The 26,744-nt window shown below is 35.4% G+C and overlaps 1 protein-coding gene across 5 annotated transcripts in view; it reads left to right on the top strand.

Annotated features, from left to right (window-relative positions):
• The window catches only part of Cntnap4 (contactin associated protein family member 4), a 307,565-nt gene that overhangs the window by 244,320 nt on the left and 36,501 nt on the right, over positions 1-26,744 (top strand). For 4 of the 5 annotated variants that reach the window (XM_004842822.3, XM_087204275.1, XM_087204283.1 and 1 more), the window contains 6 exons: positions 1,740-1,964; positions 3,352-3,485; positions 4,308-4,395; positions 16,271-16,489; positions 16,788-16,859; positions 21,538-22,277. In XM_004842822.3, coding sequence (XP_004842879.2) covers positions 1,740-1,964; positions 3,352-3,485; positions 4,308-4,395; positions 16,271-16,489; positions 16,788-16,859; positions 21,538-21,728 — 929 coding nt within the window. In that variant the 3' untranslated portion in view covers positions 21,729-22,277. Of the gene's footprint in view, positions 1-1,739; positions 1,965-3,351; positions 3,486-4,307; positions 4,396-16,270; positions 16,490-16,787; positions 16,860-21,537; positions 22,278-26,744 lie in introns of those variants that run through there. The other variant, XM_087204279.1, reaches the window with a different exon arrangement.

Genomic DNA, 26,744 nt, shown 5'->3' with positions numbered 1-26,744 from the left:
GACTCAGTTCTTGAAAAACCAGCATCTCTCACTGATAAATCCACAAATAGTCACCTCTAGGTGTTTTCAAGTGTGAGCTGCTCAATCTGCTTTATTTTTTTCTGTCTCTGGTTGATGCTCTTAAAGAATATGGCTGTCAGTCCCCTGCCCCATTGGCAGTTCTCTGTTTTAAAATCATTCAAGGATGTATTGTTATTTTTGATGAAGATGTTCAACAATGTAAAGGAATATAAAAAGCCTTAGTTTTGTTTTTGATTGTTTTTTGCCAAATATTTTCCATTAAATATTAATATGTAACAAAATAGAGATACTTGGATACTTTGTTGTACTATATGATGAGTATCTGCTGGTGAAATGAAATAGCAGAGTATTTTACAGCTAATCTCATTCATTGATCTCTGTCCTGGAAGAAAAGAATTGAGTGTAGTGGTGTTCTGGACTATACAAATATTTGCATAGAGTTCTCTGACTATACAAATATTTGTTATCTTTTCATAATGTATCATAGAAAACTGACATCTAATTAATTTGAATTCAGTTACTTTGTGCAAGTGTCTCTGGGCTACTGAACCTTTTCCTGAAGGAGTCTAACAAATTGGCTTCAAATCAAAGCAACTCCTGATTTGCAAAGAAAGCATTGGGATCAGTTAATAAAAACTTGGCAAGAATGTACCTTTTAAGACATCAGCTTTCATTAAGAATAAACTGTAATTTCAAAATCAACTTACGGTAACAAGGACACTTTTTGTGTTTAATGTTAAAATTATGAGCACTTTTCCTTCCGAAGAACATGCCTTCATTTTGGGATACAAATGATTTTCAGTTTATCTTGCTAAGTGCAATCAGGAATGCTATTCTGCATGTTCATATTGTGATGTGTATAAAAGGTATATAATAGATAGTGAAAATAATAAAATTTTTATATTCTTTTTTATTTTATTGAAAAATAATAAAAATTTTAAAATCTTGAAATCTGAGGGACATCAACATGACCCAGTAAGCATCATCTACAACGCATATTTGACAATGAGCCCTTTATATTTTGGAGGCAAGTTCCAGGTTTCAAACTAAGTTAGCCTTCCCACCATCCTCTTCATTTCCATTCATATATATTTGAGTGTTTATGTTAGTAAATTTGGGATATTAATCTCATATGGGCAAAGTGTTACACTTTTGATAGATGATTTAAAATAGACTGCATAGTTCCTTTTGTTGATCCCTGCTGAATGAATGTCTTTCCCCCTTTTCAACAGTAATGCTAGACTTAGTCTTCTTTTTGTAGAGCACAGTGAAATTGAGAAAGTATTTAAACAAAGAGGCAAATTTCTGCTTCTTGATCCTGGAAAGAAAAAGCATTCTTCGTACTTCCTTTCCTATCATAGAAAGGCTAGTTTATCCTATCTACAAAGTAATAGATGGGAGTTAAAATTTAAATAAGAAAATGGATATTCAAGGAGGTAAAGGACAAGTAGCCTGGCTTATGTATGAACTCAATTAAGACAGCATTAAGCTTTCAATTGTAAAGTTATACTAATGAATTAATTATATGTCATTCTAACATAAAGCCGTTTCAAGGGCCATTATGAAAGCTCTATTAATTTACCATGTTATTCTACTTTGAGGCTGTTTCTTCTATCTGTGGAGTTTATGATTTAAAAATATTAAGATATCAATTAATTATAATAAAACCAAGATCCTTGAGTTAAATTTTTTAACATAAAATGTGCATGTCATTTCAGAGATTTCTGCGTATTTTGGATCTGGCTCATCAGTGATTTACAATTTTCAAGAAAATTACTCCTTAAGCAAAAACTCCAGCTCCCATGCTGCTTCATTTCATGGTGATATGAAGCTGAGCAGAGAAATGATTACATTTAGCTTCCGAACAACAAGAACACCAAGCTTACTGCTGTATATGAGCTCCTTTTACAAAGAATACCTTTCAGTTATCATTGCCAAAAATGGTGAGTGCTTTTCAGATGGGAGAGAGAGAGAGAAAATTGAATTAGAACATTAAGGCAGTAATAATATGGATCGTTCTTGAGTTTTTACTTCTCAAACTACAAGGAGAAAAAGAGTGTGCCTATGTCCTCTCTTCATTTTGCTTTTTCATAAGTCTAATCTAAGAGGATTATTTTAAATAATTATGATTATTTTATCTCTTGTCATTTTGATAATTTTAAAAATGCAATGTGAATGTTAGTTCATTTGTTATATTATATTATTACTAGGACCTCTTTATTATTTCACATGAATATCAGTATTGATTTTCTGGTTCATTTTGAAATAAAATGTCTCATATCCAACAAATATTTCCTTCTAAACAAAGTAAAGAAATATTTAGGGAGTGTTAATGAACCAATATTATACATAAGAAAGTATCCATGAGAAGATCTGTTGGTTCTAATAATAGGCAATAAAATAGTCATGGGAAATATTGGAATTTCCATGGAGGGTAATGGTGTGTGGATTAGGAAGTGTGTTTGCTATAGAAAGCTTGTCATAGAAAACCACTTATTGCTATTTTTCTCTCCCCTATATTTAGATTAAAGGTGAAAAATTTAGAAATAAATACTATACATGAGAAAAACACACATACACCTATGTGAATATGTATTTCAACCAAATATAATATGGCCCAAGGACACTGAACACCACAAAAATAATATTATTGGTCAATAAATATATTTATACTCACTTTATGATTTGAGCTTGAAGCTTATCGATATTTTAGGACAATTTCTTTGTTAAATTGTAAGGTGTCCTGTGAAACAAATTAATTACAATCTCTGCAAGCAATTGAGTGATATTAATTGTAATGGTAAGTTTGGTTCAAAGCCATTCATTTCACCCTAATGTCATCCCAAAGTCTATGGCCATGACTACTTGGAAATATTTTTCATCTTTAGTAAAACTACATTTTCTTATAATATTTCCACTAGTTAATTGTCTTCCAGGAGTGAGAGATATATATTTGAAAAATACAAATCATAGAAAGAGAATGTTACTGCATTCTTTCAGAAGAGTTTGCATTTCAGAAATATTTAGTCTTATTTTTCTTTCTTTTAAGTTAAAGCCTAGTGCAGAAATTTGCATATGCTTAATCTCAGAGTTGACTTTAAGGAATGAAAATTAAAGATTTGCAGAAAAGAGATGACTTATGAGCAATATGCTTGGTCTTGACATTGAAAATATTGTAATTTCACTGAGAAACTGACATTTAGGAACTATGTTTAGAGGGTACATCTAAATGAATGTGAATTTTCCCCTGAAAATGAATAATAATAAAAGGATTTTGAGTTTTTATAGTTTTTAAAATTACCAAAAATATAACTTCTTTTCTTGCTTTAGGAAGTTTCCAAATAAGGTACAAGCTAAGCAAATATCAAGAACCTGATGTTATTAACTTTGATTTTAAAAGTATGGCTGATGGGCAACTTCACCACGTAAAGATTAACCGAGAAGAAAGGATGGTCCTTGTGGAGGTAATGTAGAAAATTCATCAGAAGCCACTTTGTGATTTTGACTCTTCAGCATGGAGCATTTATAGCAGAAGCTTGATCATAACCAGAATAAATAAAGACACATCTTAGTGGCCTTCTACAGATTATAAACCATCAAGTGTAGCTTTTTTAAGCAGTAAGATTCTGTCCAAGATATTATTACTATTTAACACTTAAAATGCCAGACTTTCCTTACTGGTTTCACTTTGCTCAGTAGGGAAATGATGTCCAGTTTATCATCATGTACTACGGGTAGCCCCATCACCAGTCCAAGGAAACCTATTTATTTATAGGATTGGTATAAATGCAAATATAATTCTAGAACAGAGAATTATGATTGTGTTATCAGAACAATTTTAAAAAAGGATGTGAGTCACAACAGATAAAGTGGAATTATTCACTCTAGCAGCTTTTGAAGAAAAGCATCAATGTTTCAGCCTCTATGTAGAAGAAATTTTCCTAGCTGCATGACTCCAGTAAAAATACTAAGCTATGTAAAATGCTGAGGTGAAAAATAACTCATACCTTTTGGCTGGCTTTACCAATTTTGAATTCCTTAAATAGTGCAGAAAAGTAAGGAAATATAAAAGGATAGCAATGGAGCAAAGTGGTATCTGAATATAGTATAGAAAATAATGTTCACTTTTTTAAACAGCTAAGTCTTAAAATTGATTTTTAAAGAAATCTTTAGGGCAATACATACTAACAATTGCCTATTTTATCACTTTCTTTTTTCTTTCTTTGTTTCCTGTCTTTTCCTCAACAAAATGACACCCATTTGGATGTTTGTATCTCATTTTGAAGATTGATGAGAATACAAGGAGACAAATATACCTGTCCTCAGGTTCCGAATTCACTGCAGTCAGATCTCTGATATTGGGCAAGATTTTAGGTAAGTAAAAAAAACAACCTTTCCCCAAGTCATGAGACATAAGTTTGGATCAGAAGAGTCAAATTACATACATACAACACACACACACACACACACACACACACACAACATACCTAAAGAAATCTCTTGCCTTGTTTAATTATGTTTTGAATAATGAAGGTAAGGCATGCATATAGAACAGTGAATAGTGGCTTCCTGCAGGATGAACAAGCATCTTTCTTTGACAGTAAAGTCACTCTGGTCTCTGTCATGTGTCAATCCAGCATAATGAAATACAATTTTGTTTTCACTCTTCAAAAATATCAAAGGAAGGAAGAAATACAAGTTCTGTAGCAATCAACTGCCAATCATACGAACTGTCATCTCATGATAAAACCAAGACAAAGTCTAAAAGAACTAGAAGGTAAAAGTAACTGCTTTTCTTCCAGCTAGCAGATACATTTTAGCTTATGGTTTGGATCCTGTTTGTCTTGTATTGTTGTAGTTGCCAGTCACTCTTGTTTAAACTCAATCTAAATGTCCTATAATTCTTTTATTTTCATCATTACTTCTCATTATAGCTCTGAACTAGAAGCATGTTCTTGCCATTTTAACATCAAAATATGTATACATTTTTATACTTTACAACAAGAACTAAATTGAAAACGGGGCAATAAATTTTTAAAGATATTATTTTTAGTTATAAATTATAAACTATTGATATTTCATATTATTTGATAATCAGGAATGGGAGTGGGGGCTCTTATTGACTGGTTTTGTTCCTAGTCTGATATTTGACACTAACTTTGACTATTTTATCCAGGATAGTGAATGGAATCTTGTATTTTTGACCTTTTCAGTTATTTGTACCTCGATTAATCATTCTTCACATTCCCTGTACATAGTCTCAGAATCTCGAGAATGTTTGATTAAACCCATGGGTGAATGATCAAAATGTTGGCCTTCGAGAAGGTTAATAGCTAAGTTTATAAATATTTATAGGTGTTCATGTAGTACGATGAGCACCAAAATGATGTGCTCTTATTTTCAAAACAGCAGAAATATCACGAATTGCAACGTCCTTCCAGTGTGCCATAGTGGACATAAAAGATGTGTGCAGAATACTAGTTAGTTATTTGGAAGCTTAATTGAAAATTTTCAAGTATCTCACAGTGTTACTTATATAAATCCAACTTTTAAGGTTGATATTTATATCATTTGCTCTAAGGATGCATACATAGTAGCATATTTGGCATGAGGTGGTGATTCTACTTTATTCTGTAACTCTAGAGTTGATTCAAATTCTGGTCCCTGAGGTCTAATTAGCAAATAAAACTCTATGCAGTTTCAGTCTGTGTACATGATTACTAGTTCTAGACTACATATCAAATATATAGAAGCAATGGCTAGGCTCTCAGCTAAAAACAGAAGAAAATACTTATTTCACGTATGTCATTGGGAAATATGTATATTTCAGGCCAGTGTAGAGGTAAGGACACTGACCTCTATGAATTGGCTATTTAAATTTGGACTTGTCAGTGCTTTTGGTGTCATTTTTTTCATAATGATAGAGGATTTTATTTCGTTTATAATTATGGGATAGTAAGTGAAGCTGAAGGAAATTTTAAGAAGAATGAAATCCTGTCTTTTGCAGCAAAATGGATAGAAGTGGAGGTTACAATGTTAAATGAAATAAGCCAAAATCAGAAAGACAAATACCGCATGTTCTCTCATATGTGGAAGAGTTTAGGGGAGGGAGAGAGAGGGAGGTTGGATAATAGGTATCAAAATACAGCTTGTTAAAGGAGTAACGTGGAGTATGAACTATAGTTCACATCGACCTGTTATATTTTTTGTGAAGAATGAGAGGAGGGGAGCTCAGGCTCCAAACATAAAGAAATGAGGAGATGGAAATGCTAATTACTCCAATTTGATCAGTACACATAATGTGTGTGTATTGAAATATCACACTGTACACCATATGTACAATTATTACATGTTAACTCAAAAATTAAAAAAAATTATCAGGGCTCAAATCTAAACAGACAAATGAGCAGCAGCAACATCAAAACCATAACTTGTCATAACTCTGGGGCTCACTCTCTTTCCTATGCTGTCATCCCTGGAGGAAGCAGTTGGCAAAGAAGGAAAGACCCAGGAAAAGCGAGGCTGAGGATATCAGAGGGTAGAGCCTCCTCCTCTGCAGTGGACAGTCTGCTGAAAACCATTGCTGAATATCAATCTTTGCTCCCTGTTCTGTCTTCCATATGCTGACTTGCACATAACTGCTGCTGTTATTCATAGAATATGTGCAACTGATCATGTGGGAGAATCCATCCCCCAAATGCCACATCACTAGATGCTTGCTATCACTGTGTGGGTCTGCGAGCTGATACTGCATTCCTGCTACCAAGAAGACACATTAAGTAGATTCTTGGTGTAGATATACCATAAACTGTAGCAGAAAGTAATGAAAAAAAAAATCAAATAAATGGAACAACTCCTGATCTCAAGAGCTCTTCCTTTCATCAGGTTGTGAAATGAGGCATGTACCTAAAGTGTATAAGACGGAAAATTCTAACTATAATGTGTAATATCGATAAAAATCACATTATTACCTCTAAATTTAATGGCACTTACTGATAAAGATATTTTTGTGAGTAGAAATATGTTAAATATTTTATGAAGTAATTAGGAAACTGATTTGCATTGTGTGAGGAGGAATGTATTAACTAAATAGAATGCCGTTTAATACATATTTTTCTTTTTGCAAATGAATAGGGGATATTAGTATGGAATTAAGGATGTTAATGTTTATATTCAAGTTGTATAGTATTCAAATGCATATCACTAATGTTGAAAAATAAAATTAAAGTCCAAACTGAGTGATGAAATTTATATTCTGAATCAATTCATTCTCCCCAAAGGATAAGTGATCAGTTATTTAACATGTGCCTAAGGTGTGGATCTTGATTCAGGACTAATCATTTGTAATTCAAAGGAGACTAATTATTTTGTGGGGTACATGAATTCATTATAAGTGTTAGAGAGTATATTATTGTATTTTTTGCGTAATATATTAATTTATAGTAAAGTAGATCAGCAAGATGGTTAAATAGTGGAGCTAATTTTTCAAAAAGCATCACCCAGTTTTGAAGTTACCTACTGTGTTAGTTCATGTCATCAGAGAAACAGCTGCCAAAGACTTTCTTAAGAGAGCACTTACATAAGAGAAAATGGGGAGGGAATGGTCACTGGTGGCTGAGCCAGGTAACTCTCCACAGGTGAAGGAGACAGGGAGGAAAGATCAGAAAGAGGTATGCCAGGCCACTCTGCAATCTCAGGCAGATTTAGTAGTGTTTGGGGAGCCCTTGAGGCAAAGTCAGAGGAGTCCTATGCTTCCTGGGAATAAGCCCGTCTTAGAGTGCCTGCTGTGTGTGATCAGCCATCGGCTAGGAGTAGCTCTGAGGAAGCATGCTGTTGCACAGGGAGAAAATAGATTTCAGAGGTTGGCAGTTGAGACCTTCTAACTAGGTATCTTTGAGGCACATTTTTATGGTTCTCATTTTTATAAGCCCATTGGCTCATTGATTCTTTTATTAATTTAACACTTGCTTTGTGATCACCTACAATGTATAGAGAATACCCCTAAGAAGGTAAATATTACATCTGCCCTTACAGAACATGATCATAGAATCATGTTATATCTAATAAAGTATAATGTACCCTGGTACTATTTTAGATAAAACAGTCGTAAGTTACCCTACAAATTAAGACATATTAAGACACATCTCTTTTTTAAAGATAATTTCTAGATACATTTTAAGGGAGCAGAATATAAACATTGACTCTGTGTGTGTGTGTGTGTGTGTGTGTCTGTCTGTCTGTCTGTCTGTTCAGAAGTTACAGTTTGCCTACACTTTTCAACCAAAAAGCTTAAAGAATTGACCATCCACTAATTTTACAGATGGAAACCCAGAAACTAAGAAAATGCCTGTTCTCTTGTGACTTTCTCCAGTAGTGTCCTTTTCTTAAACTTAGGAAGGAATTTGGGGATCATTTTGGATCACTGTCATTGGTAAACATAAATAGCAGATATTGAGCGAGGTGGGTTAAAAAACACTGTCACACTGTGCTACGGTATGGTAATGATCTCTAACTCCCTGCTGCACTTAAAACACAGAACAACTCAGAAACTGTGGCAAAAATACTGCACTGATAGCTCTGAGCTGTGGTGGGAAGATTCAGGTTTCAGCCAAGCAGCTCACTTCAGATAACCCCATAATCAATAGACTATATTATATTTACTCTTCATATTCACTCAGATCATTAAACTCAGAGTTATGTGCCTGGATAATTTTATAAGTTGGAACAGTTGTATAATTTGTTTCAATACAGTTCTGACAAATATTTCACTTATTCTGAGCAATACCTTTTGTAAATGTGATAGGATGACCAATAGTGATCCTTTCTCTTTTCTGAGACTGCAGAGCCAGGAAGTGCATCCAGATCACTGCAGGGCAGATTTAGGCCAAATGTAAATGAAATGTGTAGTCAGCAAGAAGTGAGTGCACTCATGTCCCTGAAGAGCTTGAAGGGCAACCTTCAATGTACAGAAACCCTTTATGTAAAACTTGCCTCAGGCCCTAGAGGTGAGAAGAAAAGGTGACCTAGGTAAACTGAGGACACTTGTTTTATACTATACTATACTTACACTGTGTTGTGACATGACTCTCAGGATAGTGGAGCAGTTATTTTAAATATAAAATTTAAAAGACAAGTATAGCTAGATTAAGAGAAAATAATAAATCACCTAAAAGTCTTTAAAAATTAATCCAATCCATTGCATTTTTTATTTTTTTAATAACTAAGTTGTCACAGACAGTTTTTAAAGCATAGTGTGACTTCATCCTTGTGAAGACTTTGGTAGATTCCAGAGCGTTGTTCATCTCATTTGAAATGGGCTAGCGTCAAAAACATCTTTTTGTCCAAACCATGACACATGAACATAGACCAGATAGAGACCATTCATGATGCCAAAAGAAAGATACTACCTGGATGTAATTACAGAGCAAATGATAAAGTGGAATTTTGGATTTTTGTCAGAGGAACGTGTAATCATGAGCATGTGGCCCCTGTGGGGTAGGTGAGTATGTTCCTCCTATGATGATGTTGCTCTCATTACTGTACTTTCATTTGGCAGTCACTTACAATAAAACAGCTCTGCTTATCCTCCAGAAAATAGCAATGATAAAAGCTAGTCTTCAATCTAAAATGTTGTATTTTTCAGATACTAACTCTGAAATCTTTCGTGCAGTGGCAAAACAACAATAGTTTCTAAAATAGAGAGACGGTTGATTTTGTTAATTATTATTATGTATAAAATGTGTCTTGTCAGAAATAAGTAAATATAAAGCCTGTCCCTGCATTTATTAAAAGCTGGGAACAGATAGAAGAGAGAGGAGACTAGAGGCTGGGCTGTAGGATGTGGACACAGAACCCTTGAGAGAAGGACACAGCCACATGGAGGCGGTACTGAATGGCTCAGGCTGATGATATACCCTAGGACAAGTCAGAATAACAGCAGTGAAATTTGAATTCAGCCTGTATCATCTGTTAAGTGAAATGGAGCATTAGAGATGGTTTCCATGTCATCATAGCACAATTTGGTATTGTTACCTAAAAATTACCTCCTCTTGTTTCATATATCTGCTAGTCATGCTTGTTAACAGTAACTGGAGTAAAAAATTGGCGTCACAGTCCAGACTCATTTGTAGAATTGTGTACTGAAGGGTGGAGAGGAAGTGATTCCTTAGTTCTCATCTTCCTTGTGAAAAGGGAGGCAGCCTGGTGCTGTTTCTTTATTAAGTATGTTGTTTACCACTTGCGTGTGTCCCATCCTCAAAGTGAATGATTTGTCAGTGTGTTCCCTTAAGATAAATATTTATGAGAAAATGATAGAAGAGATTTTTCTAAGATGTAATTAATTAAAGGAAATATTCCAATATAAATTATTTTGCTAATTCATTAAGCTTTTATTGGACTACAATTCTACCACATTAAAAAAAAATCCCAATTAAGATAATTACATAATCTTAAAGTTGCATGAGAAAGTGTGCCCCCATTCTGAATAATGATATATGTAAAGGCATTGTAAAAATGACTGAAAATCGCTCTTCAAAGGCTGAATGAAGTTCATAATTGCTGTTTGTTACTTTTCATGTCAAATATATAACGGCACAAGAACAGTGGCCAAATTAGTTGGTGCTTTGTGGTGTTAGTGGGGAATATGGAGTGGCATCAAATAAGCTCAGTTGATGGTCCTTTATGATTAATCAACTCTGTTCCATTTGCCTTTCATATCCAACATCGTTGTAAAATTAAGTTGTGAGTTCTGTTTGTGGGTTGATTTTTATGTTAGGATCTGAGTTTAATAAAAGTCTGAAGATTGTGCTCACTCATTCTAAGCAGCAGCTTGGGTAGGTGTATTTACAGACAATGACCCATAGGGATCATTTAACTTTCTGCAGCCTGCAGAGGCAGGAAGTGCACTGAGTTCTTTGGTTCTGATTTAGGCCAGATGTAAATACAGTGTGTGGTCTGGAAGAGGATATCTGCTCAGTCTCCCCAGGAGAGTTTCAGTAACAATCTTCAGTCTCCAGGATATTTTAAATAAAACCTGCTTCAAAGCCAAAAAGTTACATCAGAAAGTTTCATTAGATTTCTTAAAGACACTGTGATTTTTCAAATATCTTGTCAAATAGTACTTAAGATAAGACAGGTTATACTGCAAGCAAAAGAGAAATACAGGTCAGTGTGAGAAACCTACCTGTAAATAACTTTTGTATTAATTAGGTTTTCAAGATTATATTTTAGGATAGTAGGTTCAGCAAGCAAATACCTTTTATGATTAACTTCTCCTTTATCCAAATAGTATTTGTAGTCTGCTTTGCCATTTTGCCTTTCCACTCACTCTTTGTATTGAGTGATTTATGCAATGACCAGACTGTCCTGCCTAGCTCCAGCTCTGACCCTCTTTCAATTTGTAGCACCATTTTCTGCCAAACATTCTTTATCTTTATGCATTAAATGTATTGAAATTGTTTTTATTAAATGGCCCCCTTTCATAGGTATGACATTATAAAGTATTTATATTTGCTTTCCGAGATCCTATATTTTTCTTTTTTATTTTGTTTTGGTTATGAGAGTCAGAAGAAATTTCATAATGTACTTGTTGTAATTGTTCGTTCACTGACATATCTTCCAAGAAACAGTCCTTCCTCTGTAACGGAAAGACATTCCATCAAATTCTAATTTCTTGGTACTCCATTTTTCTTGTAGATGTTTTGTTAAAAGGTTTCTTCCTTATACCAGCAAAAGTCATGCTCTATGTTAGCATATACAACTGAGGTTTCTTTTCTAATAGGCAAGGCCACCCAAGAATCTGAGTCAGTTAAGATTTTTATAACTAGAGCCATCCAAAATATAATTTTCTTATCAGGATTGCTGTGATGAAGTAGACAGCTGTCTTCAATTCCTTCTTCCAGGTCTACTTTTCTAGCCTCTACACTGTGCTGGCATTTTAGGAATCAGATAACAGGACTTTTTTTTTTTTTCTCATTAGCATTATAAGCATAATTGTCAAAGCAGATAAATGACACTGTGTATTTCTTTTTTTCTCTTTTTGGTACCGGGGATTGAACCCGGGTCCTTGCGCTTGCGCAGCAGGCAACGAAACCACTGAGCTAAATCCCAGCCCTTAACACTGTGTGTTTCTAAGGCCATATTCACAAGCAACTTGGGATAGAGCTATTTTGTTTGAATTCAGCTGTGGAATGGCTGCTAAGTCCCTTGCAGTTTTCACTCCCAATTCTAATTCCAGCCATCACTTGTCCTGACAGAGAGTTGTTGGTCCAGCCCAGCAGGAGGGGTGGATCTGGAAACTCCCGACCTGACCTTCTGAGTTGGAGGATTGGAGCACCTGGGGGCCAACCAGCCTAGGAGAGTCTCAGGAAGAGAATTTGAACCATGTGTAGGGAAAGAGCAGCATTAGAAAACATCAGTTGGTTTTTTTCCTCTTTCCCAAGGAGCTGAGGATGACCTGAGATTTGGACCATGCCTTTTCTATTCTGAGGGTTGGTACAGAGGAGAGACTTCTCCTGAGGTCTTTGGCTGCCCCTACTGTCCAGGGCCACAGACTGCTATGTGGTCTGCATTCTCTGGGTTTCAGGCACCTAAAGCAGGAAGTAAGTGAGCAACTGAGAGCAGGTTTAAAATAAAATTCCATCCTTAAAAGGATTTAACACCAACAAAAGGGAGGGATAAAAAAACAACAACCCCTGAACAACCAGAGAGATTCCTGTGAAAATAAAGCTATTCAAGGACACAGACAACAACATGAATGAAATGTAGAATGAGAAATTTAAGATAATTGTAGTAAAGCATCAAAAGATGTTGAGCAACTAAAAAATACATTATTTTTCCTGAAACTAAAAAATTCAATTGGAAGGAATGACCTTTATTGATACTTGAATTTATCACCTGGAATATCAAGTAAATGAAAAAGCATTTGGTTCACACAGGAATAGGTCCTATATGAAAATAAGGAGGGAAATTAAAATAGGTTTGGGGAATACACAGAGAAGACCTAATGTGAATAATGGCATTCCAGGAGGATAAAAAGGGCAGAAGTGAAACAATAGTTGTATGCACAATATATGAAATTTTCTAAGCCAAATAAAAGTTTGTGTGTGCATATGGAAAGATCTCACTGTGTCCTCTGTAGAGTATTGAGAAACACAAACATGCACACACACACACACACACACACACACACACAAGCAAATGCACACTCCCACCCCTAGGGACAATCTGATAAAGGTGACAAAATCACAAGGAATCTCACAAATTTTGAAAAAGAATAGAGCCAGGAGATTAGGTAATAATATCCATAGGCACTAGAAAAATAGAGCTATGAAAAGAGTCATCCTTAAAATAAACAGAAAAAACAACCCAATCCATCAAGGTAATTTCCTGCTCCAGATACACTCCACCACGTTGTCCAGTGTATTTTCCTCATTGCATTATGACTCTTCAAAATTCTCATTTAGTTTCTCTTTGTATGTTTATCATCTCTCCTCTCCAATAAACTGTAAGATGCCTAAACTGCGGAGAATTTGTTTGCTCTATCCTTAGCTCTGAAAAAAATAAATACTCGTTGACTGACTCCACATTGTAGGTTTTAAAGTTTACATTTTTGTACAATAATTTCCAAGGAAAACTGTTTTCAATTTGTAAAAGTGAGGTTTTAAAATATGTTTCACATCAGATTTTTACCAGAGAGGTAAATCTTCACTGCAATTTGACTCAAAAGTAAGATCATTTTTAAAGCCTATAGAAATTTTATTCAACCTTATAGAAGAAATATGAAAAGCACTGTCCTGATTGTGTTGCTATTAAAAATATATTTCCCCGGGCCAGGAGTTTAGCTCAGTGGTTCTGGCGCCTGCCTCACAAGTGCAAGGTCCCGAGTTCAATCCCCGGTATGCCCCCCCCCCCAAATATATATATATATATATTTCCTTTTTTATTTCTCATCATTGTTAAAAAAATTTCCAATGCTAGAATGCTTTTTCCCCCCTAAAAATATAGATTTGAATGTAGAGTTGTTTCCCCATATCTATGGGATATTTGTTTCAGGATTCCCTCTGCAGATCCCCAAATCAACAAGTCCCTTGATAAAACAGAACTGATACATTTCTCCAATATGCTGGAGATTAGATTATTTATGACACCTAATACAATGTAAATGTTGGGTAAATAGTCATTACACCATATTGTTTAGGGGCTACTGACAAGAAAAAAGCCTGTACATGTTTGGTGCAGATGCCATTTATTTAAAAACAAGATTTGGCCCCAAATGGGTTGAAGCTGTGGGTGTGGATCCAGATATGGAAGGGCTGGCTGTGTGTCCATCGGAAGGAGTGGCTGCCGAGGTGGTGGACTGTGATTTCTTTGTTTTCAGCGTGGTGACAAAGTCGCTCCTATGCAGCAGCAGGTTGCTGGGTGCTGAGGGCCAGCTGCGAGCTTAAGGAGCTCACAGTGCAGCGAATATGGGCCCCAGAGCGATGCTCTCATGTGCTCTCCCTGTGTAGGGAGGCAGGAGCAGTCAGGGGTTCGACCAGGCCTCCAGAGGCTGAAGACCTGGGCCAGAATGTCTGCATCTGTGTCCGTTCACTTAATAACAATGAATATGTAGCTACTAAATTTCTCTTTCTTCTGATTTCCTGGAAAGAAGTCCATTAAGTCTTTCCACAGCCAGTGTTGAGATTTCCTAGGTTAATGAACACAAGTCCTTAAGTATACGGCTAATTAAGAATGATACAGTGAACTCTCTGGAAATGATTAAAGCCCATAACAGAAAGCGATGCAGTCTCTCTAATCTTCAGTTTTTTTTTTTTAAAAGAGTGATTGTCATCATATTAAGCTTTTAATCAGTACTTTTATCATTAGGTCTAAAATGTGAAAAAAAATGGAGCCAAGGAAAATGTTCTTCAAAAGCCTAGATACAAGAAAAAAAGACAGGGTCCATCAGATTTATGATGCCTAGCGTTACTTAAAACATAGCGCTCAGGCAAACAAAAAAACCAAAACAAAGCACCCAAAATGGAAACAAAACAAGACACTGTAGAGGATATAACTGCAGTGAAGGAAAGAATATCTCAAGCCTAAAGTAGTTCATACACAAAAAAATCTCAGGATTTGGTGTCCAACAGGATTGGGGTCCAGTAAATAATTTCAATGACTGTGTGATCTCAGGAAAATTATTGAAATTCTGAACCTATGCTTCATATTTGGATGCCTGGAATAAGCTACTCATGTGGCTACTGTAAATTGAAAAAAATAAGATACAAATCCCTTAGAATAGTGCCTAGCAAATAATGTGCAGTCAATAAGTACTTAATACTTATTACTTTTTTTTTAAAAGAGAGATAAAATACAAATTTTGTCTGTGCCCACACAGGTGAAGTAAAAGGGAGAGTAATTGTGCTATTTTGTGGTTGTACTTGGTGGATGAATGCGTGGTGATCTGATAACATTTGCATATATAATAGATTTTATTCTTGCAAAACAAAATAGCATGTAGGATTACTTACTTATTAGGGTATTATGATTGATATTCTGGCATTCAAACCAGTCTATTCCACAACAGTTTAATACTCACTATACTCACAGGAGGAGGAGTTAGCTATCTGTGAAAGGCACAAGCATGTTTCTAGGTACCGGGCTGTGATTAAAGCAGAAAGAGAGACAGTGAGTTATAAATGTTTTCAGGGCTGCACCTGAGTCATTGAGGAGACATGCCAATAACTGTGGAGTGTGGCCTCTTACATGAGAGTACCTCCTGGCAGCTTTGGCAGGGATTGTAAAGTATCAGAAAGCTTTTAGCTGGACCAAATCGTTAGATTGGGCAATTGTTAAGGGAACTCTAGAAGATCAATTTTACCTGTAGCTTCTGTTATTTTCATGGGTTAAGTCTTAAAAGCTGAGCAGAACTCATTTCTAAATCCAGGACATACACCTCCTGGTATTGACTACAAGCTCTCTCATAAATATATTTTAATGATGTTTAAAATTTGAAATATGATGACCCCTATTGGTTCATGGCCTGACCCATTTTTGTGGCGGCTTTAATCATTTCCAGAGAATTCCCTGTATCACTCTTAATTAATCACACAAATTGTTTTCGTTAACCTAGGAGATCTCAGCACTAGTTGTGGAAAGTCTTAACAGGTCGAATTCTTTTAATAAAGACAGAAGCGTATTTATAGGTTGTATATTTATCACTTGTGCTTCTCACTGTGATTAACACTGCGGTGTTTCTTGGGGTTTGCAGAGCACAGTGATGTGGACCAGGACACGGCTCTGGCGGGAGCACAGGGCTTCACTGGCTGCCTCTCTGCGGTGCAGCTCAGCCACGTGGCCCCGCTGAAGGCTGCCCTGCGCTCTGGCCACCCAGCAGCTGTCACCGTCACTGGGCACGTGACCGAGTCCAGCTGTGTGGCCCCTGCTGGCACTGATGCCACATCAAGGGAAAGAACACATTCATTCACAGGTGATTGAAGCCTTTTCCTTTACCTACTCACAAACCCACCTTGGATTTGAAAAACTTCTGATTTTGTTATGCTGCGTTCTCAAGATGGCTTCTTAAAAATGGCTCTGTTTAAATTTGAGTTCTCATTCCCATTTGTCTTCTAGAGTCTTATTTATTCGTTGTTAAATTTGAAGATGATACGAGATCCCATATTCACTTCCAACATTCTGTTTGGGCTTAAAACATTTATGAATTTTTTAAAATTTCTTCCTTTTTCTTAGCTATATCACCTCTGTGCCCTTTTGTGATTTAACTGCAGATCATTCTGGAACAATGGATGACAGGGAACCCCTCACTAATGTAATCAAAAGTGACTCAGCAGTAATTGGAGGTAATGAGAAGCATGAATGGTCCCTTACTATCCTTGCTAGTGACTGTGAATATTTGGCTTTGTATAATTACCTACGAAGAATCTACTCATATTGCAAGTGCCAGGCACTGAGTTGTGAGGACAACTGACTATTTCTACTGGATTGTCTTATAGAATCTTCCTGATTTCTTGGCATTCTGGGAAATTTTCAGTATAAATAATTGACAATTTCACTGAAGCACCATACTCAGGGAATAATTGCAAAACTATAATGAATATTAATTAGCCCTGAAATGTCCAATTGCAGGCCCCATAGAGTTCTGAATATATTTGAGAAAATGTCATTTTTAATTTCCTTTAGCTTGGACATTTGACTGCTTTAGCAAGGGCTCAAGCAAAAAACATTAGCATGAGAAGCATTTGTTTTATGTTGCCTTAACGTTTATTAAACTGGATATTTTTAGGGTGTAAATGCTACTATCAATGAATATTATACTTTCAGCTGTATTTTTATCAAATATTAGGTTAATGAGCTAAAAGTGATTAGCAGTGTTTATAAATTGCAGAGTTAACACAAAAAATTTTAAAGTATATTGGTCTGGTAATGTGACAGCATATTCTTTGACATATAATTTATTCAAAAGCAGCTCTAGAAATAAACCTTTTCTCTTCCTGATTAATGCTCTTAAGAATGCTATTAATCAAATTATTGAAATGTTAAGTGATTTAGCTTTTTTCCACCCTCTGAATATGATATGGACATATATAAAAGTAAATAATTATTCTACTATCTTGTCAGATAATGTGGTTATTCATATACTTGGGCAACTTATGTGGGTTTTATCCTTGGTCCATTTGGTTCTGTTTCTTAAGTTCTTACTCATCTGGATGTGGATTTTCTTCAAGTAGTTATTATTTTTATTCAGACAGTCAATGGCACTTGTCAAATCTTTGTGGATATCACTGGGTTAGTCAGCTTTTTGTCACTGTGATAAAATTCATCAGAATAATAACCTGGAGGAGGAAAGGTGAATTTTGGCTCATGGCTTTGGAGGTTTTAATGTATGGCTAGCTGGCTCTTTTGGTTGTAGGCCTGTGATAAGGCAGAACCATCATGGTGGAAGGGTTTGGTGTAGGAAAGCTGTTCACGTCATGGCAGCCAGGAAGGAGAGAGGGAGAAATCACCATAGAGATTGTGCTAGCAGGCTTCCTTTTCCTTTTGCTTTTATTCCATTCAGGATCCCATCCTATTGGATGTTGCCAGTAGTGCTCTTTCCATACATTCTTCCACATTCAGGGTGGGTTTCCCCATCAGTTTGCCGCCCCACATGCCAGCCATCTATGGAAACACCCAGAAATATGCTTACTGATTTCCTAGGTGTTTCTCAACCCAATCAAGCTGACAATCAAGATTAACTATCACCATCATGGTTCCTGTTGTTTTGCTTTTTAAATAATTAATGATACGTAAATTAAAGATATATGAAATAGAATTTCACTTAATCACCTGGAAAGCAAAAAAACTACCTTTTTTGAATAATAGTTAAAATAATCTGTACTTTAGTTAATCATTATAGAATCTGTTAGAAATACTGGAAATACAGTATACAGTAAAAACTCTTGTAAAGCTATAGGATTTACAATGTGCTCAACATTTTAAACTAGGATTCCTATCAAATAAATTGTCACATAATAGTGCTTTTATCTATGCATTCTCCTTGTATAAATAGAAGTAAATATAGATACCAAGATAGATATAAATATAGAGCATTGTATTGTCAAGCCAATATTAGAACACAATATTTAATTCTTAGACTATTGTTTTGGGCAAAGTTCATTTCCAAGATTTACAGAGTTAAGGAAGAAATGTGCTGGTAGGTCATTCTAATGTTATTCAAGAACAAAAATAAGTTACAGTTCACTTGTGAAGTTCTTACTTAGATCAAACGCATAGAACAGAAAAAGACAATATGGGAGGTTTGTGCTAGAGGTGCTCACCAGGGAGCATGAAACCAGTGCTGTCTAGTTTACATCCTTGCAGAGGCTGAGCCACAGAAGCAGAGTGGCTGGCAATGGCCTTCTAAGCTCAGAAGGCCTTGTCTGGACCACGTGCAAATTATTAAGTCACAGTGTATTGTCCTCCAGGGTTTACTCCATCTGGTAGCATGGTAGTAGAATTTTTGCCCATTGTCCGATTACTCATAAATTGCACCTACTCTGTAACCACAGTTAATCCATTTAAGCATTTTCCAGACTGTCTGTTCCTCCCACCCCATTCTACATTTTAGTAATTTTTTTCCTTAGAAACAAAATGAGAAATGTAAGATGGGAGAATTGATGTAATAAGACATTTCAAAATGATGACCCAGATGTGCAGAGTTTCTGGCCAGCATACTCAGATACAGATAGACAAATTTAGACAGAGAGAAAGTTACACTATTTCTTCATAAGAACACATTCACACAGTGCTTTGCATGTAACATCAGAGTACGGAATGGCCATATTTATATAGAATAGTTTTAGTTGTATTTTTTTTTTTTGTACTGGGGATCAAACTGTGGTCCTTGCTGTTGTGCAGCAGGCGGTGAAACCACTGAACTAAATCCCCAGCCCCAGTTGTATTTTTTTATAACAGGTGAGATCAAGATTTTTCTTGGACACAACACATCCTGACAAAATTTAGCCCAAATTAAAACAGAAAAATCACATTTATGAGCAAACAAATTCAGAGACCATTGGTGATTTTGAGTATCTCAGTGTCCCATTTAGGCCAATGTACTGGTGATACTCACTCTCTATAACATATCTTACTAGTTTTTTCACATTGAAATTGTTCAGGATCTCTCTCTTTAAGCCAGTAGCTTTACAATCAGACACAAGTAGTATTTAAAGCAACTCAACTAAGAATGAGAGGCAAAATATGTAACAAATGAATATTTTAATTAAAATTATTCTTTTTTAATATCATTGATAATAAAAAAATGACCATGCCCATTAGTAAACTCTTCAGATCTCATGTACATAATTCAGTCACCACATTTACATTAGATTGTTTTCTTTCTCAGGAAAGGCTGTTCTAGCCAAAAATTATCTGGATATTGACAATAGTATGATTGACCACGGAGAGATCTTCTTAGCAAATCACTTGTTTAAGAATCACCTATGACTGATAAGAACTTTTAAATCTTCAACTTGATCATACTCCATTACAGTTATATACATTTATTTTATATTAGAATGAAATCTTAATTTTGCAATATGAGATTTGATCCACATTATTATTTTCACATTACCTATTTTTATCTAAAAATGTATCATTCATTGATACCTTGACTAATTGCATCAGAAAAGTCCTTTGGTATGAGGAATATCTTCCAGTCATGGTGACACAATAGTTTTCCAATTTTTTTTTATTTAGAGGCTTAATTTTTATCATTAGTAACATATGCTATTATTTTCTTGAAGTGACAGATTTGTTTTTCTTATTTTACATCAAGTTTCCACTAAATACTCAAATCTGACAGCCAAAGTTCGCCTGTTAGTTTATCTTTCAAATAAAAATGGTGTTGCATGAAACAGAAAACAACTAGTTCAGTTCATGATTCCAATGTTCACACAATGTTTCTCCTGAGAACAGACCACATTCTTCAGAATATTCCACAAGTGCTTTATGTGTATTTCCCATTTCAACACATAAAACATTCATAAGACTTGTTGTCAAGGGTCGAGGTTTAATAAAATGAGGAATTTTTCCTACTGCATCAAGGACATCCTTAAATGAATACATGGCTCTTGCCTGGTAGTACAATGTCTTCAGCTTCATGAATTTAGTGATTACTATTACAGCTTGGTATCCTTGCCTTAATCTGTGCTAAGTACCAGGCATTTCACCTGCTTTATTTTATACCATCAGCAGAAATTTCAGCACAGTGAAAAGAATTTAGAACTATTACAAAATTAGTTTTTAACTTTGAGATCCTCCCCAAAGTGTCCTGGGGATCACAGATCACACTTTGAGAACAATAGACCTAATGTAATGACAAAGTTGATTGTTGTAGGCATGGCTGAGGACTGTAGTACTGAAAAATTATACTTTTTTTAAAAAAGAAGTTTCAAAAACTCAATATTCCTCATGTAGAAATAACTTAAATATATATAAAACATATATATACATATATATTTTGTTAGTCAGAAATGCTTGTTCATATGACTGACCTACTCCTGGTATTCAGTACTGTAAAAATTATTGAAAATCAACTTTATTAAATTTTACATATCTAACCACAAAAACACATATAAGCCTTTTAGTATTAAAACTTTTGCTATTTTACTATTCCTCAGTAATTTCAAAATAATCAATACTTATGTACATCTTAATATGAAGTGACCAGCTTGTTTTAGAAACATATGAGTAATACTCTGTGTTAAATATAAACGTACTAAGTAGATCCAATATAACATGCATTCAGATTAAACAGAGGTGAACATGTAAGTTGATGGCAGTCAAAAGAAAACTCAATATGTTGTAACAGTGTTTGAATCAGAAATGCCTGAAGTTTTAATCTGTCCAATTTATGTGTAGTAGATGCTTGATTTTAGTGGAAAATAATTTTCTTAGGACTTATCAAGCAATGAAGTCAACATGGTTCTATCCCTCCCAGAACTCTGACTTTGTATTTCTTCTCTGTTCTCTCTCTAGGCCTGATAGCTGTTGTGATCTTTATCTTGCTTTGCATCACTGCCATAGCTGTTCGCATTTATCAGCAGAAAAGGTTATACAAAAGAAATGAGGCAAAAAGGTCAGAGAATGTAGACAGTGCTGAAGCTGTTTTGAAAAGTGAGCTTAATATACAAAATGCAGTGAATGAAAATCAGAAAGAGTACTTCTGATGGGCAGCTGTGATGTAACTTATACTGATGACAGTCTGTTTTAATAGCCGGGGGCTTTGGAATGGACAAGAACTGTTCTTACCCTGAATGTACAGGCGATGGATTTGCAGCACAGCCGTCTTGGCGTGTCCAGGCTCGGATGGCTCCGGGAGGCCTCATCCAGTGACATTCTCCTCATGGCAGTCATTCTGTGTAACAATGAATTAGATATTGCTGTTAATTTCCAGCTGTTCTGACATGATCTATAACCAGTTTAACTTGCTCAGTGACTACAGTTTTTAAATGTGAAAACTGTAGCCCCAGTCTCTTCACTGTGTAATACATAAGTTTTGTTAGAGATAAAAAGTCAAAATTGGACTCTAATGACCTTGCTTTGTTTGAGAACATATGCTGCGTTTGCTTTAGTCTTCCCATGGTGTTGTTCATAGACCTGGAAACGCTTCTAAGATCCTGTTTGGCTGGTGTTTGCATCTTCAGTGGCCAAAAGTATATAAAGCCCCTTTGCCTTTCTCTGTATTACATTCAATACATCAGTAGTCTGGAAAAATGTTTTGTTGTCTTTGGCTTGTTTGTATTGCTCTTTTTCTATTTGACTCTTCTTAATGATTTTGGATACATTTGGTTTTGAGTGTCTGATTTTACCTTTGAACATACAATTCATTTGTAAAAAGAATCAAAGTGCAGTGGTTGTCCATATGTGATGTCTTACCTTTAAAAGTTTTCTATTTTATTTGTTATCATTGTTTGATGGTGACAGTAGTTAAGACCCGAGTAATTCCAATTTCCCAAAGACTGTAAAATGTTTTCAATTAAACTTGTTGATTATATAGAAAAAAATTCTTAACACAGCAAAAATTATTTTTAATTACACTTGTAATACCTCGAATGAAATATACTTCTGAGAATATTTTCCTTGAACCATATGTCAGTTTCTTGTAGGTTTATATTTCTGTTTTTCTACAGGTTATCATGAACTTTTCTTTGATCTCCCATGACTATATTCCATGTAGTATCTTCTTATATATTAGAAAAAAATGAAACAAGTTGAACTACAGAGCCCCATTTCTCATGCTAAAAATGTAACATATGTACCCCTTCAGGCATGGACCTCCAATACATACTGTTTGAAATATGAGCTGCACCACGCCCCTTTCTCTGCACAACCGGTGCACTAATTAAAGGGTGCTCATTGTAAGGGAAGATAGTGCACTGTATAACCCATACTAAACCTCTCCTTCTAGTTACTTCTTATGTAGAATGATTAATTTCTCAGAAAGTACCAACAATCAATGAAATCCACTAACTAGTGCATTCTGATTAGAGTGATCAGAATGATTAGGAGATTGAGGAATTGTCAATAACCTTATAGAACTGTTACAATAATTCATTCTGAAGCCATGTAAACAAGATACTTGCTTGGAACTATCTCTGTATCCCATGAGACAATTCAATAATAAAGGCACTTTGCTGTCCACGTGCACAACTCCAAGTGCCTCCCAAGTAAAAATCAGATTCTTTAGTCTGTATATACTAGGAAGTTTGAAAATATGTAAATTCATCATTACTATTGTCTTATTTTCTATGTTTTCCTTATTAACACTTAGAAAACTTGGCTGTCTTTTCTCACAGAACTATATCCATATTGATGTTTCTGTAATGCCTGACTAAATCTGAAGGACCTGAATTAGCATAACAGTTCATGAAGGACCTATGTTAGTAAATGGTGTACATTTTTTAAAAAAAAATTGGAAGACCTGTGGTGACAAGGGCAAGATTTAACATAGAAATGGCAGTATCTGTTCAATGTAAAGATGAATGCAGCCATTATCACAGCTCTGAATCTCTTCCCAGTGTTTTTTTTATTTAGTGGCAGCATTAACCTTGTTGGTAGCTAGAAGGTAGTAAGGTTTGCAGATGGTGAAGCCACATAGTCCTCTGACGTTTGCATTGCTAAAGGAATGCAAAAATGCATTCAAAATGCACAGACACATTATAGACTATGGTTTTGATTTGCTGATTTGTAATCAATTCCTTTCTTTTTTTTCTTAATAAAATGCATTTTGAAATAAAATGCAGAATATATTTTAAGAGATGTTGTATTAAAGTTTAGCAGAGAATTATACTGGATTTCTTTTTCTTAAAACAGTGAAAAGGTGTATAGATGTATGCCTTCTTTACTTGTGTGTGTGTGTGTGCACATGTGCCTGTGTGTTTAATCCTTTTGAAAGATTTTGTGATTATTGTGAACCATTAACTAATGCTGCAGTTATGTATTTTTCCTTTTAAATGGGCCAAAAAATGAAAGGAAAATACAAAAATGTTTGCTGATTGTAATAAGTAAAGTCAAGTTACAGTAGATTTAAAATTTTGCCAGAGAACAATGATGTGGCTGTCAGCAATTGTTTGTGGAAAGGTTACTCTGTATTTAAATTGGATGATGTCTTTTTATTCTTTTTTCTTCTCCAGTGAGCTTGGCCAGTGAACACAATATAAATGTACAAATGTTATATGGGAAAATATATTGTAGTTTTCTATAATTTAAAACTAAAAAGAAAAGAAACTTTCTTATTTCAAATGAAAGAATGAAAACAATATATAATTAACATTCTCATTTTAAGGAGGCTAGACTTTCCAAGTCTCATTAAATTAAGACATACAATGTGCAATAAAGTGCAGTTGGTGTGGCATTGAAGGTGTGCCTAAATGAAATGAGGGTCATCGGTGGGAAGTCATCTTAATTTTATAAGAATCAGCCTATTGAAATGGCCCCTATCCACCTTAGGTAATAGCTTCTTTTTTAATCCATTCTCAAGAACTGCACTTTAAATCACATTGAATACATTCTTTAGATGTCAGTTACAAAACAAACCACAATAATGAGCAACCAGACAACCACCGAAAAGAAGTTGATCATTTAAAATTATCTTCCATTATATCGCATTGTCTTGTGGGATAACAGAATCATAGAATTCCTTTGTGAGACTGGAGAGTACTGACATCCAGTTCAGACAAAGAGCTTAGTTTAACCGACAAAAAGAACAAGATGCATGGATATATGAAGTGATGTTCTCAAGTGGACAATAACAGTGTGTGTGTGTGTGTGTGCGCGCGCGCATGTGAAGCTGTGAATTCAGCATCTCTTTTCATTCTGAATGCTATTAATCTTGGTGTTTCCAAAAGCTGAAATTGTGACAAATATTTAGTGGTATTGAAAAATCCTGAAGAATCTCAATAGCCTCCTTAGCCAGAATGACCCATGGTTCTATGTCCTATCCAGTATCCATTTTAAATGAGCATCAGCCTCTATTTGGCCAGTCATTAGCTTTGATAGATTTGTTTTGTTTTGGAAAGTCGTAAGTTTACGGTCCTTGGTTCCAGGAAAGACAATTCTAACTAAAGCACTTTTGTATGGATTTTGTGAAATCCACAACAGATTGACTGAGTCATCAAATATTCCCCACCTGATAGAAGGATGAATTGGACCCATTCTAAATCAAACCCACATATCAACCAAATGATGACTGTACTAGCTGCCTTCAATACAGTCTTCACTTCTCCAAAGTCTCAAAGTGTTAACAGGGAAGAAAAAGTCCAGAAGCCATTGTCTCTGTGTTGCGGGTGTGTGTGGGTGAACACATTTATGTATCTAAGAAAGAAAATGAAATGAAGATAGAAGGGATATGCCACAGCTTGAATATAACATAGTAAGAAGGCAGGAGTTTTAGTGTGTCAACAGCTGCCCTGGAGCTTGTCCTTGAAGATTTGCAAACCCTAAATAATCCTTATCCAAAATTATAATGGTTTTCTTAGTATAATCTTAAAGAAATCCTTTTGCTTTTTTAACATTATATTTGTGTTTTTATACAAAATACATGATTGTCCTTAAAAATTCAAATAGGCTAACAAATCTTAGCAAATTTATTGCCCTTTTGCATCACTATTAGTTTCAGCTCTTCAGCTTGTCTCTTCTTAGTTGATTCTTTATTTGTCAATAACAAGATGTTGCAGATTGGATTTACTGGAGAGCAAACTTTGAACAGAAAGTGACACACAAGAAGTTTGTAAAGGACTACTATACAACCTCTCTGAGAGAAAGGATAATGTAGGATGGAGCAGATGGGGAACTTGGGCTGTGGGGCCATCATGACAGGTATCTGCTGGAATGACCCTATAGCGATGTTCTAAGTTGGAGTGAAGTGGCTGAACACTCATACTCCTTATAGATCAAGCAATGGATGTTGACAGCCTTAATACATGGGATGAACTTGGACAACTGGATCTTTTCAGCTTATGCAGTTCTTGAAGATTGACAAGATTGCCAAAGAACTAGGGAGAATAAATTCTGAAGTCCTTAAACACAGATCTGAGTGACACAGAGCAGTGGCCGTAAGCTTCCCTCCACCTGGTTGGTTCCATCTGCCTCATATGTGTTTGGGGAGCAGCTCCATCAGGCCTCTAGAGAACTTCACTTCCTGGGGACTTAAATGAGGAAGAAGATGGAGTAAGACACAGATCCTGCCCCTACAGAGGATCTCTTGGCTACTCATCCTCTCCCTCCTCTACCATCCATTCCAGGTTCCCAAAGCTCAGCTGACCACACTGCAAAGAACTTGAGCCCTTGTTTATCTTCTTTAAGGTCCTCAGGTTGTAGCTTCTGTGCTTTTTTATTTACTATTAAAATTGATCAATGATTATTTATGTGCCAAATGCATGCCCCTTGGCTCAATGGTGTAATTACAGTTCTCTTACTTATTGTTGAGAGACAATTTCCTGTGATATAACCTCTTATAAAACATTGCATTACCTGGGGGCTCACATTACAGCAAAGAATGAATGGGAAGGGGCATGTTACTATGAGATATGCTGGTCTTGTCATATATCATGCCAGCAGGATGTCTTTGTAGACCCTTGATGGGTGATGTCAGCTTTTGCATTGTAGGCAGTAAGGACAACTCATGCCTGAAAGAAGTGATGATTTGGTTACCAAGATCAATTTCTCTTTCAGGGTAGTCAACT

This window comes from Heterocephalus glaber, unplaced genomic scaffold, assembly GCF_053883595.1.
Source record: "Heterocephalus glaber isolate CG9 unplaced genomic scaffold, H.glaber_assembly_v1.0 deba00000071, whole genome shotgun sequence".
Taxonomy (NCBI): Eukaryota; Metazoa; Chordata; class Mammalia; order Rodentia; family Bathyergidae; genus Heterocephalus; species Heterocephalus glaber.
This window is presented reverse-complemented; position numbering and strand designations above follow the sequence as displayed.